Source organism: Zosterops lateralis (genome assembly GCF_965231275.1).
Source record: "Zosterops lateralis genome assembly, chromosome: 6".
NCBI lineage: Eukaryota > Metazoa > Chordata > Aves > Passeriformes > Zosteropidae > Zosterops > Zosterops lateralis.
Window position 1 is genome coordinate 35,906,099 of NC_139761.1, and position 16,040 is coordinate 35,922,138.

At 40.2% G+C, this 16,040-nt stretch overlaps 1 protein-coding gene across 1 annotated transcript in view; it reads left to right on the forward strand.

Moving 5' to 3' along the window:
* Positions 1-573: 573 nt before the first annotated feature.
* Positions 574-16,040, forward strand: part of RBM25 (RNA binding motif protein 25) — a 33,404-nt gene continuing 17,937 nt past the window's right edge. The window contains exons 1-6 of the mRNA XM_083864171.1: positions 574-666; positions 7,268-7,388; positions 11,072-11,121; positions 12,546-12,716; positions 13,016-13,073; positions 14,017-14,177. Of these exons, the coding sequence (XP_083720297.1) occupies positions 7,283-7,388; positions 11,072-11,121; positions 12,546-12,716; positions 13,016-13,073; positions 14,017-14,177 (546 nt within the window). The 5' untranslated portion in view covers positions 574-666; positions 7,268-7,282. The remainder of the gene's footprint in view (positions 667-7,267; positions 7,389-11,071; positions 11,122-12,545; positions 12,717-13,015; positions 13,074-14,016; positions 14,178-16,040) is intronic.

The window sequence follows — 16,040 nt, forward strand, 5'->3', positions numbered from 1 at the left end:
GTGAGCATAAGACACTAGTGTTCAGTCTTTTCTGCTGTGTAAATCCTTAGGTCCTTTACAGCAGGCAGAACCTTCCGAGCCAGTTGTATCCTGGGCTGCATCCCAAACAATGCGGGAGAGGATTCTCCGCCTGCGGTACAGCCCGTCCCGGCCACCGTCACGGGCGGGTCTCAGCTCAGCCTGGCCTCAGTGTCTGGCTGAGGGGGCCATGACGGCAAAGCTCCGTGTCACCCGCGGCCAGAGGCTTTCTAGAGGCTTTCTAGAGGCTTTCTAGAGGCTTTCCAGGCCTCCAGCCCCGAGCGGCGGCGCTTGACCCCGACATGGCGGAGCTCCGGGCCGGGTCACGCCGGCCCTCATTAAAGATGGCGGCAGCGCGCATGCCCCTTGGCTGCCCCCTGCCCTTCTGCGCGCCGCCGCTCTATGGTGGGGCGCGTTGCCGCCTGTGCGCGGGCGGGGGCGCTCTGTGGCGGCGGCTCGGTGGCGGCGCGGCCCCTGTGTGGCGGCGCTGCGGCGCGGTGCACGCCGGGGCGCTGGCGGAAGGGGCGGTCACATGACCCCGCGCGGCGCGGCGGCAGCGGCTCGGCGCGGTGTGTTCGCGGCCTAGCGGGGCCTCAGCCGGCCCAGCGCCTCCCCCGCGCCATCCCCGCCCCGCTCCGCGGCCCAGGGGTGAGAACCGAGAGGCGGCGGGGGGAGAGGGGAGGCGGGGAGGGAGGGCGCGGCGGCGGCGGAGCCTCGGCCACCCCCTGGGCGGAGGCCGCTGGGCCGCGGCGGGCGCTCGCTGGGGAGGCGGCTCGGGCCTGGACGGGGCGTGGAACGGGCGAGCGGCCTCGGGGCGGTGCTCGCGGGGCCCGTTCGCTCCCTCTCCCGCTGGGACGCGTGGGAGCCCGTTCCGCCGAGCCCGGCGGGAGGGACGGGAGCGGCCCCGCGGGAGGCGAGGGGAGCCCGTCGCACGCCCGGGACGAGAAACCTGCGCGGGGCTTTGCTGGCGCTCGGCGCCGCTCCCCCGGCCCGGCCGCCTCCGACTGTGGGTGGGGATTTTTACTTTTGCACCTCACGCCAGGAAACGCGATGTATTGCGACGGGGAAGTTATTGTCCTTAGTGTGGATTGGGGTGGTCATCTTAAAGCATGTGTTAGCAGGTCGTGAGTAAAATAGTCAAGAGTGATTCATCCGTGTCAGAAGCCGCTGTGATGTGCACACAGCGTGTTTTTCTCATGATGTGTTTTTCCGTTGAAGAAAAAGACCTTTGTCTGCCTGAAGGAGAGTTTTTTTGTTTAAACATAGAGTATATCCTGAGCACAACTAATGGGATTTTTTTTTTATTGTCTTTCTTTTTTAGGTCTTAAACGGCTTTAGAGAAAGTGAGCTCTCAAAAGTTTATATTTCTTAGTCCATTCGGACTAAAATAGACTCACACTGAATTTTAGTCCTTTTTTTGTGTGTGTGGCAGGAAAGTGTTACTTCAGTTATTGCATCAGCATTTACGGGGGGAGTCCAGAGCAAATTAGAAGGAAGAATAGGAGAGTTTCTTACTTTGCCTGTAAAGGAGTGGTATTGATCAGGGTGCTTTGCATTTGCTTGTCTCTGCCTCTGAGTGCCCATTCACCTAAGTGTTGTAATGCCACAGCCGTGTTTCTGTTTTGGGAAGAGTCAATAGCCAAGGTAGAATGGAAAGTCACTTATTTCTCTAAGCAGGGCTTCATATGGGTGCAGAGGCACAGAATTAGGAATTAAATATCTTAAAGTTCTTAATGGACCCCCTACTTAAAGGGTTTTTGGACTGAGGCTTTGGTTTGGGTGAGCACATTGCCTTTTGTGTTGCTTCATAATAACACTGTGGGATGCAACTATTCCACAGCAACTACCAAACTCTTTCTAGATCACCTCTGAAAAACAAGCTAGAGGAAGTTCTAATATTTTTGTTCTTAACTTAGGAAATCTATAATATGTTTTATCTCTCCTCATGTCTGTTATGTTTAACATTTAAATCTTGCTTGGCTTGCAGGCCATTTAGGAGAAAACTCTAGGGGTGTGAGAAAGTGGTCATTTTCACTGAGGAAACCGGTTGGCTTGGAATAGAAGATTTTTCTTTTAGGGAGCTTTTTTTTTCGTGACAAGCAATAATATAAACAGCACCTTTGTTGGGTGACAAACGAGGACGTTGGTTTTTCCAACAGAATGGCTTAAATATCCACCCATTGTGTAGAGACCAATGCACCCACCTGTGTGATAGTATTGACTTTAACAGATGGGTTTGTTGCATGTGTTTTCTTCAGCCTGCACAGCTGTGTTGTGCAATTTGTTCTAGACTAAGGGTACAGACTTTTTGTGGTGCAGAAGTGTTTTGGGAAAATATTGAAAGGAAGTTAAAATCCGATAAAATTAAATCAAACTAGATCAGCCATACTGTCACTGTGACACTTCATGTGTGTGTACTTGAAACACATAAAGTTTGTTTGTTAGTGCATCAAGACTTGAGGGGTTTTGCAGTCAGTTTTATCTTTGTTTAGTGTAACAGTAGTAGTTACTGTAACTGGTTGCTTCCTGGAGAACTTCACTGCTTTGAAATTGGTTAAGATGTTTTGCAAGTTTTTAAATAAAGTTTCTGATGTGTACACAGAGATACTGAGGATATTCATCCTGTGACACTGGTAGAATTATGATGCTGCCCCGAGTAGGTGATGGAATTGTCAATTTAAAATGTGTTCATTACCAGCAATTTTTATTGAATTTACATTCTGCTTAACCGAAAGGTTGGTGGTTCATGCCCACCCAGGGACGCCCATTTTTAAAAAAAAGGGGTCAGTAAAACAGAAGGTTAAAAGAATACTATGATTTTAAAAGAAATTACTGCATTAGCAGTGCAGCCAGACCAGTACAATCTCAGTCCCCTCTTATTGGGACTTCTAATAGCCAGAGATGATAAAGAAGAACAGGGGAGCAGTATATGAGTGATAGTGACTGGCTTTGTGGCACTTGTGAGTTCTGTGTGGACTTAAGACACTTGATTCCAGCCCCAAGGCCAGCTCTCTGGGTTTGCTTAGTTGTAAATCAGAGCCAGCGTGCTCCTAGTGGACAAAGCTCCATCCCAGCAGGGATCTCACCGTGACAGGATTAACCAGTCTCAATGGATTTTACCAAACCTTAGGACCATATGGGTATCCCTGTACTCTCCAAGTTTCAGAAGGTTGGTGCAGATGGTTCTGCATGTGGCTTGGTTCCACCAGGACTTAAGTCAGAAGTGCAGTGTACAAAGCAACTGAATTCCTTCTGGGCCAAAGTTGAACCTGGAATATTATAGCTGTGTTTATGTAGCACTTGCCTTAGTAGCTCAGGCTTGTTTTTGAACTGAGTCTGCGTAAACTTGGGTGTTTTGCCATCCATGATATAATTAATCTGCAGCTTAGAGAAATGGCCCAAGGCTAATAAAGTGTCACTAACGTTACTGTGTTCACTTGGATCAAGGGTGTGCTCTTGAAGGAAGTCTCACAGTCATCATCACTTAGGAAGTTGATTTCATATCGGGTTTGTGCTGTTCCGGTGGATAAGCTGGATTCCCTTTGGTTGAAAATACATTCAAAAATGCAGTCATACCTACAAACTGGCATTTGTTTTAGTGGGGTGGGCCTCCCCAAAACATGTAGTGTAGACATTAGGGTCTCAACTCCCATTAGTTTTGTTTAACAAACTTGTTCCTGTTGTATTGCTTGCTGGCACAGGCACAGCCTAAACTGACTGCACTTTCTGTCTGAGACCTAATGTAAATCCATCACTTGGGGAGGTAAAGATGTCATTATTTCAGTATTTTGGGTAGTGTCAGGCCAGTTGATCACTGCTTTTCTGTCTCCTGTATTTTTGTGACCACTGTTACATTCATACAAGTTAAACTCTTACTTAGAGAGCTGCTAATTAAACTGCAGCTGTCAAGAATTTCAGTTTTACTAGAGGTAATACTTCCATAAGTCAGCTGAGGTTTTAAAAAATAGGTCAGGACTGTTTAGTTTCTTACTTAGACATTTGAATAAATTGGGGAAGTTGGAAGATCACCATGTACGTTCCTGAGATCACAGTAAATATATCAGAAATTGATCACTGAACTGTACTGGCAGGGTAGGAGGACAGTCTGCAGAGAAGTTCAAGATGCTGTTCCTGAGATGTCTGCAAATGTATTCTGTATAGATCCAACCTAGCATCTCCTAACTTTTCATACCTAACCTTTGATTAGTAGTTGCTTAGAAATTTGATGCAGAGCCCCTCTGATTGTTGGAAGAGTATCTACGTTTGCAGTGTGTTCTCTAGCTCCTGACAGAAAATAGTATGTTGTGTAGTTCCCTTCATTGTAGCATCTTGGATTCATCTTCCTCCCTTGTCCAGATCTCTCACTTCTCCAGTGAGCAGTTTCACTCCTGGTGTCTTGAGCCTCAAAACTTTCATAATGGAAACAATTAAACTGTTCTCTCTGCTTCTTTCACATTAGTACTTACACAGAGTAGTGAGAAAGAGACCAAGGCTTTCCTTAGTTCCAGTTTCGATCTTACATGCCACAGGCAGCAGAGTTGCTAGGATTGGTCCATGTAAGAATTAAGTCAGTAACAGGGCAGCTTTCTAACTGCTGTGAAACTAATTGTACAGATGTGGGGGGAGAAAGAACGGAGTGCTTTGAAATGGACTGTTGAAGTCCTATGTATAACAGTGTGTTCCACATCATCTGCCCAGAAGATTGAAAGATTAAGTTTGTTCTCTTCTTACTGCATTTTTCCTTTTATGCAGCAACAGTAACTTTGTTGACTGCTAAATCTTTGCTTTTTTTAATTTAAATTATTTTAAAAACCCAACCAAACAGCTCCTTCTCTGTGCATATGTAATATCCACTGGGTATGGTATGTTTCAGCATCTTTTAATTCAAAGAACTGATTCATCTCTTAGTCTCCAGGCTTTTTTTTGTTGGCATCTCCAAAATGATGGCTCAGATATAGTGCTTATCAGAGCGAGAGGAGAAATTGCACCTATAGGCAGCCTGGAAAATTACTTCCCCAGTTGTTCTTATATGTTTTACAGACCAGTCTTAACATCTTATAGACCTCTGATGGTGCAACTCTGTCGTAGCCTGTTTAGAACCATTTCAGATCCAGTAACTTATTGGTTGTACCATCTGCCCCTAAACAGCTTTGAATTTTATCCAGTTGTTTATCAGCTTAAAATGTAGGTAAGAACTGAGAGCCTTAAAGATCTTAAATTTGTCATTTTTCCATTGGCTATTTTTTCATGTGGAAGTTTAAAGTAGTGATACCAAGTCAGATAAGGGAGTTATCTTCCCTTCCATACCATACAAGTTCCAGATTCTAGATGAGTGTCAGCTGATGCACCCATAGTCTGAAGAGACAATAAACAACCTTTTAAAAAGTAAAATGGCATACATATTTGCTGCTTTTCTTTGCCTGTACAGTTCTAAAAATTCAGGCATTGCAGAAAGGAAATGTGTTCTTAGGCGTAAGGATTCTAAAAGGGAGGGGAGGTTTTATGTTTATTACATTGCATAAAAGGCTTATTGAACTGTTGGAAAAATGTTTACATTTGCCCTCTTATTTCTTCTGCTGTTTTAGACCTTGTGTCACAAGAGTATTCATTGTTTTTCCTGGTGAGATATTGATAAATGACCTTAGGGGCCAATTAATGAATGCCCTCATCACGCACCTCATGGAATTGATGTAGTTGTAAATATTTCCCTGGATGACTTATGGGATGGGGTTATATATATGTTCTTAGACCAGAATAAGTAAGTTCTGATGTTAGAAGGTATTACCAAATACATTTGGGTTTTTCTTTCATCTTTTCCAGTCTGCTTTATACATCTATCTCCCATAGTTGTTTCCAACTGAGGGAATAAAGGTTTTTTTATGTGATTCTATTATTAGAATTTTTTCAGATCTTTCGGATGTACACACTATTATGGTCGAGTACTGATACTGTCTTTTAATTGCAGTATTAAAGACTAATGCTTGCTCTTAAGTCTGGAAAGTACATCTGTTTCCAGCAAAACTCTTTTTCCATTCCTTATGTGTTCAGTGCCATTGTGTCCCTGCCTTGAAGGCGGCATATTGCAATCTATAGTTCTGTTGTATGTATCAGAATTTTGCTTATCATGACTCTGTTTCCCCAGACAGCCTTGCTTCAGTTTTGACTCATAGTTGCCTGTTTGGAAAGCAGTTGCAGTGCAGATCTGATGCTGTAGGTTTTAAGGCAGTCTGTAGAGTCCAATGAGAAACTCAAACGTTTCTGCTGACAGCTCACTGGGCTCTTGTCACTTGTGGTGCTGTGTCTTTGTGATTCATATCCACATGATCCACTGTGTGAGAACTTCTCCAGTGCTTCCTCACTGCAGTGTGAATGTAGGTAAATGCTCAGCAGCAATATTGTGACCAGTTTGGGTTTTTTAGGAACTGAGGGCCAACCTTCTGTGAAGACTTGCCTGTGTAAGGTTACTGAAACAATACTGGAAGCAAGAATGCATGCCTTAGTTGTATGAAGGGTGATCTTGAATATATATATGACTGGATGATGTCTGTTTCAGGGTCAATAATATGCATGTAAAATAATAATATGAGTAGAAAATGGTGTTTGAAATGCTCTTTACTCTCTATGGGGGCGTGTTGACACTCAGTTCATGGGCTAATGTCCAAGTTGTGCTCTAGGAGATTTGTGGACTGGGAAGTTAAAAATAGATCACAGAACCCTCTTTCAAGGTTTTAACTCTCTGTGCTGGAATTTGAGAATCTCCCCAATGTCATCTTAAATACAAATCCTGTTCATGCTGAGCGTTGCAATGTCCCAGTTCTTTCTGGTGTCTTGTTCTACAGTTGCATTGTGTTTGATCATTTCTTGTACAACAGAACTACTTGCTTTATTGAAAATGTGTTACAAGATCAATTTTGCTTTCAAGTACTGCAAAGATAGTTTTATTTTAAAGAAACTGTACAAAACGTCAAGTGCTCTTTATTGGTATGAGGAGTCAGATATAGCTTTGTTTTTCACTTCATTCTGAAACACTTGGTTAGAAGTGCTGTCTTTAATTGAGAAAGAAGACTTCTTCTACATCTGTAACATAATGAATAGCTGGAAGAAAAAAAGCTGAAAAAAGTAGTTTTAGTTTGTAGTTGAATGTCCATATAAAAATTTAATATAATTATGGACACTTGCCACTTACTACCTTTGTGATTCACATTTGGGAACTAACTAGTACAAGTTTCCTTTTCTGTCTTTTTGACAGATTGTGACTGCAAGAATGTCTTTTCCACCTCATTTGAATCGCCCTCCTATGGGAATCCCAACGCTTCCCCCTGGGATCCCACCTCCACAGTTTCCTGGTTTTCCTCCACCTGTACCTCCTGGTAAGTAATGTTAATATATGGAAGTATTGTAGAAATTAATTTCTTGATATTATTCTGAATTCCTCTAAAGCCAGTAACTTCTGTAAATCATACATCTGGGTAACTCTGATTTGTGTACATTGCATTGAGTTTCTAGTTTTCCCACAGATCATGTCATGTGAGCAAGCTCCTTTTGGTCTACCAAAAACTGTTTGCTTTTGACCAGAAATGAAATATTGAACTTTTCTTGAGCCTTTATTCAAGACTGAAGCTGAGTAGTGATTTCTGTTAGTATTAGGTGTTCCAGAATCACTGTTTTGACAGTAATCTATTGTAAAAGCCTTTGGAAACTCTTGGGTATGCCGAGTACGTGTATAGAGGAGTAACTTTCAGAGAAGGTCCAACTTGTTGCATTGTTTTTCTGAATTTTTGATGTCCCACTTTCTTTTATTTTGCTTTTTATATTCTTTCCTCCACACATCTTAGAAATTTACAGTTATCCTTAAAATTCCTTCTAATCTTCCCAAAAATATTCCTACCTTTTTTCTTTGTTCATCTGTAAGATCAGGCTCTGTTTTTTGCGTTGAGATTTTAATTTGTTGGTCTGGAGGAACCATTGCTTTCTGTACATGGTGAATATACACAGTGGTGACTGGAGGCAGGAAACCATAGAGCACGTGGGAGAGGGGAATACATCAGAGAATTACCTCCAGAATTCATCACAAGGGCTGCAGAAAATAACTCCTGTCCTGTCTGTATTGTCTTAAAGTGTGTTGTGTGGGAGTGTTTCGTAGACAATAGAGGCATTCAAAAACTAGATAGTTGAACTACAAAAAGATTTCTGCACATCATTTATCAGGCTAATCTTTACTTGCATTAATTTTTCTAAACATTTTTCTTGAGAACCATGAGATGTTACCTATTTTCTGATAAAGGCAGAGTTCTTGCTTAGGTGACATCCTGCCATCAAAAATTTCAGGTTGTATTTTAAAATCATACATCTTATTTTAGCTCCAGTTTATGTGTACTAGTGTATAAAACACAAGATACTTAAAAAAATTACTTTCTGAAATATATTTTTAAACGCCTGATAAAATTTTCTGCTCTGAACATTTTGTTTCTTAGCATGTGTGACAAAGATCTTTTTGTTCTCTTGTTGTGTTTAAATAGTCTCATTTTAGTATTAGGAATTTGAATAGTATGTAGAGAAGCCTGGTATTAGGTGACAATAAAATTTTTCTCTGCACAAGAGAAACTTGATTTGCTTACCTGTGCAGACAACATATTTTGACTTGTATAGGATATAGATCTCACTTAGTATGAGCACATCAGTAGAGCTGAAAATGCCACAGAGATTTTATCAAAGTCTGCTGTGAATTTACTCCCTATGTAAGATCACAATTTTAGTGGCTTAGACAGTTATCTTTAGGTAGCTGTTTGGTCAAAAATTCATGTCTTAGTTACCTCAGCATGTAATTTTCTGAAAAGTTTCAGCTGGAGTAATTTGCTTGCATAATAATGAAACTAGGAAAGGTGGTTTGCATTGCTTAAAAACAGGAAGTTCTAGCATTTCCCAATATTGGTGTGGAAGATTTGATAAGGGGGTGATTCTGATAAATCTCTGAAGATTATTGGATACCACTAAGATGTAAAAAAAACAAAAACAAACAAACAAACAAACAAACAAAAAAAAAAAAAAAAAAAAAAAAACCAACCCATTTTGCATGCCAGAAATACTGTAGTAGGTCAGACCTGCAGTCCATATAGGCTGATGCATTATGTGGGCAGTGGGACTAGAAAGCAATATTTAGGGTGGGCTTGTATCCCTGTCTGCTTTCTGATTCTGTTGCTCCATACACTGTAGTGTTAGGGATCTTAGAGTATGATCTTTTATTGTTCTTTGTCTTTTTTCTGGACCTATCATTTATGAACATTTTGGATTTTTTTTTACTCTGTTCGTCTCTGTCCCCTCTTAAACCAAATTTGAGAAGTTCATTAACTGCTGAGTGCTCCTCTCTCACTCTTAAATCTGTCTTTAAACTCCCTGCCTACTCAGTGTCTCCCTCCTGCCCTAGTATTGATGTGGGAGTTTCGTGGTTTTGTACACCTCAGCCACGTTTCGTGACGTGAAGAGTCTCAGGGTGTGCAGCCTTTCCTAGCACAGCAGCTGCTCCATCTGTGAAGTCATGTAGATGCTCTTCTCTGAGGCTGGGCAGCCTTGGGTTGCAGAGACCAGGTCTGTAGGTTGTAGTCAAAACTGTAGGTGCACCAAGCTTTTATGTAGCAGCTAAAAGATGCTGGTGGTCATTATGTTTCCTGATGATGCCCAGTATTTCAGTGGATTTTTGTGGCTTCTGCTGAATGTTGGGCAGATAGTTTCATACAAGTATCAGTGGTAACATAAGTGTATTTACTGAGTTGTAACTTTAAAAGCCATTGTGATAATTATAATAATTTTAGGGCTGCACAACCAGTCTTGTCGGGGAGTAGTTGCTACAGTCTGTGAGATGTGTGGTGTATTAAAACTGAGAACATGGGAGAACAATACAGTTCTGATTGTCTGAATGGTTTGGAGGAATAAGAGGTAATATGACCTGAATATGAAGGGGCTGAGGAAGAGGATTGAGAGCTGGAGGAAAAAAATATAACACAAATAAAGCAAAACCAGCGTGGATAAGGAAAAAACTGAAAGGATGTCTGAGGAGAAGTGTTTTAAGATAAACACTAGAGGAAGTGGGGAAAGAAGCCCAGGGGCAGTAGGTTGCAGAAGTTTGTTTAGGATTTTCTGAATACAGCAGTAAGAGAAGAATCAAAAAGAAAGGATTGAGAGGGAAAAACAATGGAAGTTTTTTGTAGAATGGAAAAGAAAAGAAAAAGAGAAGATGTAGGATCTCTGTGAAGAACATGAGATTGTCTTCACTGCTCTCAAGTCTCAGTGTGTCTGCTGACCAACAAGTAGTTTTGATGAAATCCTCTTACCTAATATATTGAACCTCTAGCAGCTGGCATGGAAAGATAAAGAGCCTTTCTTATGATCAATTTTTGGCTCATGAAAGTACTTAAAGCTGCCAGTGAATTTGGTAGTGTAAAAGAGGTATTGCATGGTTTCATCTCATTAAATATTAATTTAAAATATTATTTATTATTAATTAATGAATATTATTAAAATTCAGTATTGTTCTAAGTTAGATGTTGGAGACTGCCAAGTAAAGTATTCAGTAGCTTCTCAATAGAAGTTTTTTATGCTGCCTTCCATTAAGCTATTCCATAAATAGTGGCATGAAGCCTCATGCCATTCTCTTCAGGACCTCATCCCTAAAGCCACATGTAGAAACAATTGTGCTGTGGGAATTGTGTAAGCTGGGAACGAGATCCTCTGTAGGGCATCAGCTGCCTTTGCACTCAGGAATTCCTTGCCTCATTCATCACCCCACTGTCTTCTAGAATAATATTGTGGCTTGAACATGCTCTGAAAATACATTTGTTTGTGAAGAAGTTGAAATGGTAGTACCAGAAAGTGACCAAGATGCCTGTGGTGTGTTACTGTACTTTGTTGGAATGCTTAAGGAATTGCTAATCAGTACTGTGAAATTCTTATTTGACCAAAATTGCTGTCTAGTTTGAAAATCATGTCTGCAATAATTTCATTTGTTTTCATCAGTTCTCAACAGGACAGACTAATATTAATGTGTTGTCTTTCTCAGGGACCCCTATGATTCCTGTACCAATGGGCATTATGGCTCCTGCTCCAACTGTAAGTGTTACAGTAGAGATGAGATTATAGCCAAATAAAATGAAGAGTGAAACTTAGTAGATGTCAACTGTGGTTTTGTTTTGCTCTATTCCGCCAGAATTCTATTGTGAAAGAAAATGCATAATTTTAAATGCGACTATAATGCAAATGTTATGCTAATTTCTGACCTAGGCAAAGCTCGAAGTAATGTCTGGAGCTACCAGCTGCAGAGTTGAAGCAATTATTGTTCTTGCCAGAAGACATACTTCTCTCAAACACAGTGGTTTAGGCTCTGCCTTTGGATCATGTGTGCTCTTCCTGTGCAGTACAATTACATCAGGGAGATTCCAGATCTCTTGCTCTGGAGTTTGTAGGCCTGACCTGGTACCTTGAAGGCATTACATCATCCAGGTTTATAATGCAGCACTGCTGGGTTGTCCAAAAACATGGGATTTGAGAAGCTTACAGATAAGCTCGCTGTCTCCATGTTGCAGGAAAAGGAATAGTTGCATGTCATACCCATGGTAAAACAAATGAAAGGTTTCTTTGTCTATCTTACTAATTTCAAGTTGGAAGGGATGTTTATGATTTTTGGGTGGAAAAAAAAGCGCATTTTAAAATATAAACATTACTTCTTGACTTCAAGGTGAGTTACCATTTGTGCGATTTTGCAGAATTGAAAACGCCCCAAAATACAGAATTTTTTGATAGCTTGTATTAACTCCTACAGGAGGATATGTTCATGGTAACCAGTGTGTTTAAAACAGAGATACTGAAACAAATTCATTATTCAGTTTCATGATTAAAATAACTTTTAGTAAGTGGCATTTCTAGAAAGGTGTTCTGAGAAGAGAGACTGTGCATAAGGACTGTTAAATCTTAGGTGAGAGAAGTATAGCAAAATGGAGCAGATGATCATACCTATCTTTGTACAGTTTATTTACAGATGTTTGCTCCTTACCCTAAAGAGGCTTTAGGTTATGTGTTCATTAAATAAAGCAGTAGTGTTTATTCACTGTGTGGAAGCTTTAAGATCATGTGTCCATTGCAGTCTTTGAGCCAGAGTTACTTTCCTATTCACAGCTTGGTTTTTACACTATTAGGTAAGGTAATTCAACTTCATGTGACTCAAATGTTGCAAACTTGTTATTTGTAGGAGAAATAATACCTAATGTTACTGTGTGCTCACCTTGAGACCTCCAGTGGTTGTGTTCAGTTACACCTTTTGTTATCTTCCTTTGCCAGAAAATGGCCAACTTTTTTTGTGTTGTAGAAAGTATTAAAGCCTGAACTGCTTATTGGTGTCTTACTCCATAAGCCTAAGGTTCGTATAAAAATTCAAATTTGAAATAAGCGTACATCCCTAAGTCTTATGTCTTACTGCTTTAAATAAAAAACCAAACCAATCCAATGCTTTATTTTACAACTTCTCCTTCTCTTTATAGGTGTTAGTTCCTACCACGGTGTCTATGGTTGGAAAACATTTGGGAGTCAGAAAAGACCATCCTGGCTTAAAGAACAAAGAAAATGATGAAAACTGCGGTCCCACTACTACTGTTTTTGTAGGCAACATTTCGGAGAAGGCCTCAGACATGCTCATACGGCAGCTTCTAGCAGTAAGTACAGGGGACTGCTTGTTAAATTTCATCCCTGGCTGATGAATAAAGTAATGACCCACAAGCAGTGTATTGAAACTAAAAGCAGAGCTATTCCCACTGGCTGGAATAGCAGCCCACTATGCCTGCATTCAGTAAGCAGAGTACAGCGCTTTTTACACTATAGAGGTCTGTGAATATAGATGTATTTTATTTTTAGTAGATTTTATTCTTTTTTTAATTTTATAATCTTTTGAAAAAAGTAGTTATATATTTTTTAATCTTTTGAATATAAATAATGATATATCTCTTAATTGCAGAAATGTGGTTTGGTTTTGAGTTGGAAGAGAGTGCAAGGTGCATCTGGAAAACTTCAAGGTAACTGTTCATGCTTTTCAAAATATCTAGATATACTCTTGTTTTTGTTAGCTGGCAGCTTTTTAATATCTTGACACATTGCTGTTCTTAATAATTTAACATTTTAAGATGCTATAATATGATAGCTGCAAAATACTTTCTAGTAAAGTGCTAGTATTTTCTGGAATTGAGAATAAAATAATATAATTGAGAAAGGTTAAATGGAAAAATGTCTTGGGAGCCTAGTTTTGCTTACCTTTCTTTTCTGAAACTGAATAGACTGTTCCTGAGAAAGCTTTGCCAGTTTGGACTTAGCCCCCAAAGGAAGATACTATTCTAAAAGTTTTACAAGTCACTTCCAATAATACGTATTGTCCTTCTCTATTTTGCTGTCATAAGATGTTTTTCTCATTTAAAACTTTATGTAACTGTTGTGAAGAACCTAGTTTGAAATACACTTCCTTCTAGGTTAACAGTGAGCTGTTTGTTGATGCCCTTGGTAATCAGACAATTGCAAATCCACCTGTAATGTTATCATATAGACTGCATTTCTTAGTTAAGACAGATGTGTCAAAAGCTTTACAAACACAATCATACAATAGTTTGAGTTGAAAGGGACCTTTTAAAGTTCATCTAGTCCAACCCCCTTTGAAGAGCAGGAACATCTTCAACTATATCAGGTTGCTCAGAGCCCCATTCAACCTGACCATGAAAGTTTCCAGGGATGGGCCATCTACAATCTGTATACTTGTTCCATCTTATTTATTGGACTGTTAATTATATCAAAGATGAGTTCAGTTTGATGAACTCAAAGATGAGTGAATTTTGAGTTTCTATGATCTATATTCTTTAAAAAACAAGTGCCTGTATTCCAAGTTTATTGATTCAAAACACATTTTTAAACAAAGCAAATTACCTGAAGAGCTTTAATGCGTTTACTTCTCATTTCAATAATCCATTTCAGCCTTTGGGTTTTGTGAGTACAAAGAACCAGATTCTACCCTACGAGCACTGAGACTACTCCATGACCTCCAGATTGGAGAGAAGAAGCTGCTGGTCAAAGTTGATGCAAAGACAAAGGCTCAACTAGATGAATGGAAAGCAAAGAAAAAGGCATCTAATGGGGTATGTATATAATGTGTGATTTGCATTCTTTTAATAGAATGCCAGTATAATGTTACTTGCTAGATCAGATTGTGAGCATGTCTCAGTTTCTACTCCTTTCTGTGTCTTTAATTCCTTTTAGGATTTTGCCAGAATCACATTAGTGAGTCTGAAGATATGTTGAAAGGCAGAGAAGTGTAAGCTCTTAATTCTATAGTGTTTGAACTTATCTGCAAACTACAAATACATTTCTAGAAACTGTAATTCATTATAAAGTGTGGTAATAGGTGCTGTATGTTTTGATTCTGTTGCTTCATTTTTGTTTAGAAACTCTTGGAAGTGCTTAAACCCTAGAAGTTACTATGTCAATCTGTAGATTGGCTGGCTGAGGGGAGTTGAAGTTTCTTTCCCCTCCACTGATGATCTTTTGGAACAAATCAATGAAAAGGAAAGAAGTAGGATCATTCAATAGAAGAGACAAGTATCCGGCAGTGGGCCACTTTAAGACATTTAGTAGATGGGAAAGTTGCTTTTGTACTATCCCTTTCTAAAGCTAAGGATCTGTTCTGGAATAATTGCAGATATTTGGTATGTTGAATTCTTACTGAAATGCAAAGATACTTACTTAATTGAAAAGTTTGCATTAAAGTTAATTGTGTCTATTTCCTTGCTAAAATAGTGCGTTTCACGCCCAATCGAGTTGGGCTTTGTCTCTAACTCCTTAAGATACCACTTTAAACATTTTTTCTCTGTAAAATCTTAGTGAGAAGAGGCTCTTGTTCAGAAAAGTAAAAATGCTAATCACGCTGTAGCAAGTAGATTTTAAAAATTCCAGTTTGAAATTTTTCTTAAATGTGTGTAGACTACAATGGAAACACAGATACTTTTATTTCATTTCACCTAACCGGAAGTAGATGACTTGAATGTCATAATGATGACTTGAAGTACTGGACATGTTTTTGACTGGATACCCTGTGTTTGTGGTTAAATGTGATGGCTTAGTAAAGCAGGATGCTAGCTTTGTGAGGTTTGAGTGGAGTACTGTACTAGCTCTTAGCCTAGAGAAGGGTTTCATTGGACTGCATCTCCATTCTGTGCTTCCTTGTTTCATGGTGGCATCACCTGTGATACTGTGCTTCACAGCTGATGTTACAAACAAGCTTAAAGTATTTCTGGAGTTCTTGTACATCTCTCAAGAATTTTGTTTTCTCTGAGCCCCTGTGAGTTACAGTCAGTCTTGGGGACATTGATTGTAATATAGCAGCAAGGTACTGTTTGTGGCTTTGGTGAAGGCAACTGTATGAGCCCATTCTTTTGAACTGTAGAATGAGATAAACTCCATGATTTTTGTTGGGTTTTATTTGATTTGGTTGGTTTTTTGTGCTTTTTTGTGGTGGTGCAAAGAAAGGCTGTGAATTGCTGAAGAGTATTGATGAAGTGCATTGTAATCAAACTGCTTGCAATTCCTTTCATACCATCATTGGTGTGCCGGTGCCACTTGGATCCAAAAGTTTAAAATTTTCTCAAATATTTTGAATTAAGAAATCAAACATAAACTACAACACAATTTCATACAGACACACCAAGCAAACCGTTACCTAATTAGCTCCTCTCCCTGATCACTTCTCCCTGGATCTCTTCAATTCCACCCCCTGTCACTGCCTTCCAGCTCTTTTCAGCCTGCTCCTCCTTGGCCTGGCAGCTTCTTCAGCTCCAACTGAATCCTCCCTTCCCCCTCATTCTTAGCTGCTGCTCCATCAGACCCTTCCCTCCCCCTCACTCCACCCACCACCTATGGTTTGACGGATACCCAGCTGGATTCTCAGGTGAGATTCCATTTTTCTAAAAGATTCAGGGGATCAAGAGGTGGGCGACCTTGCTCGG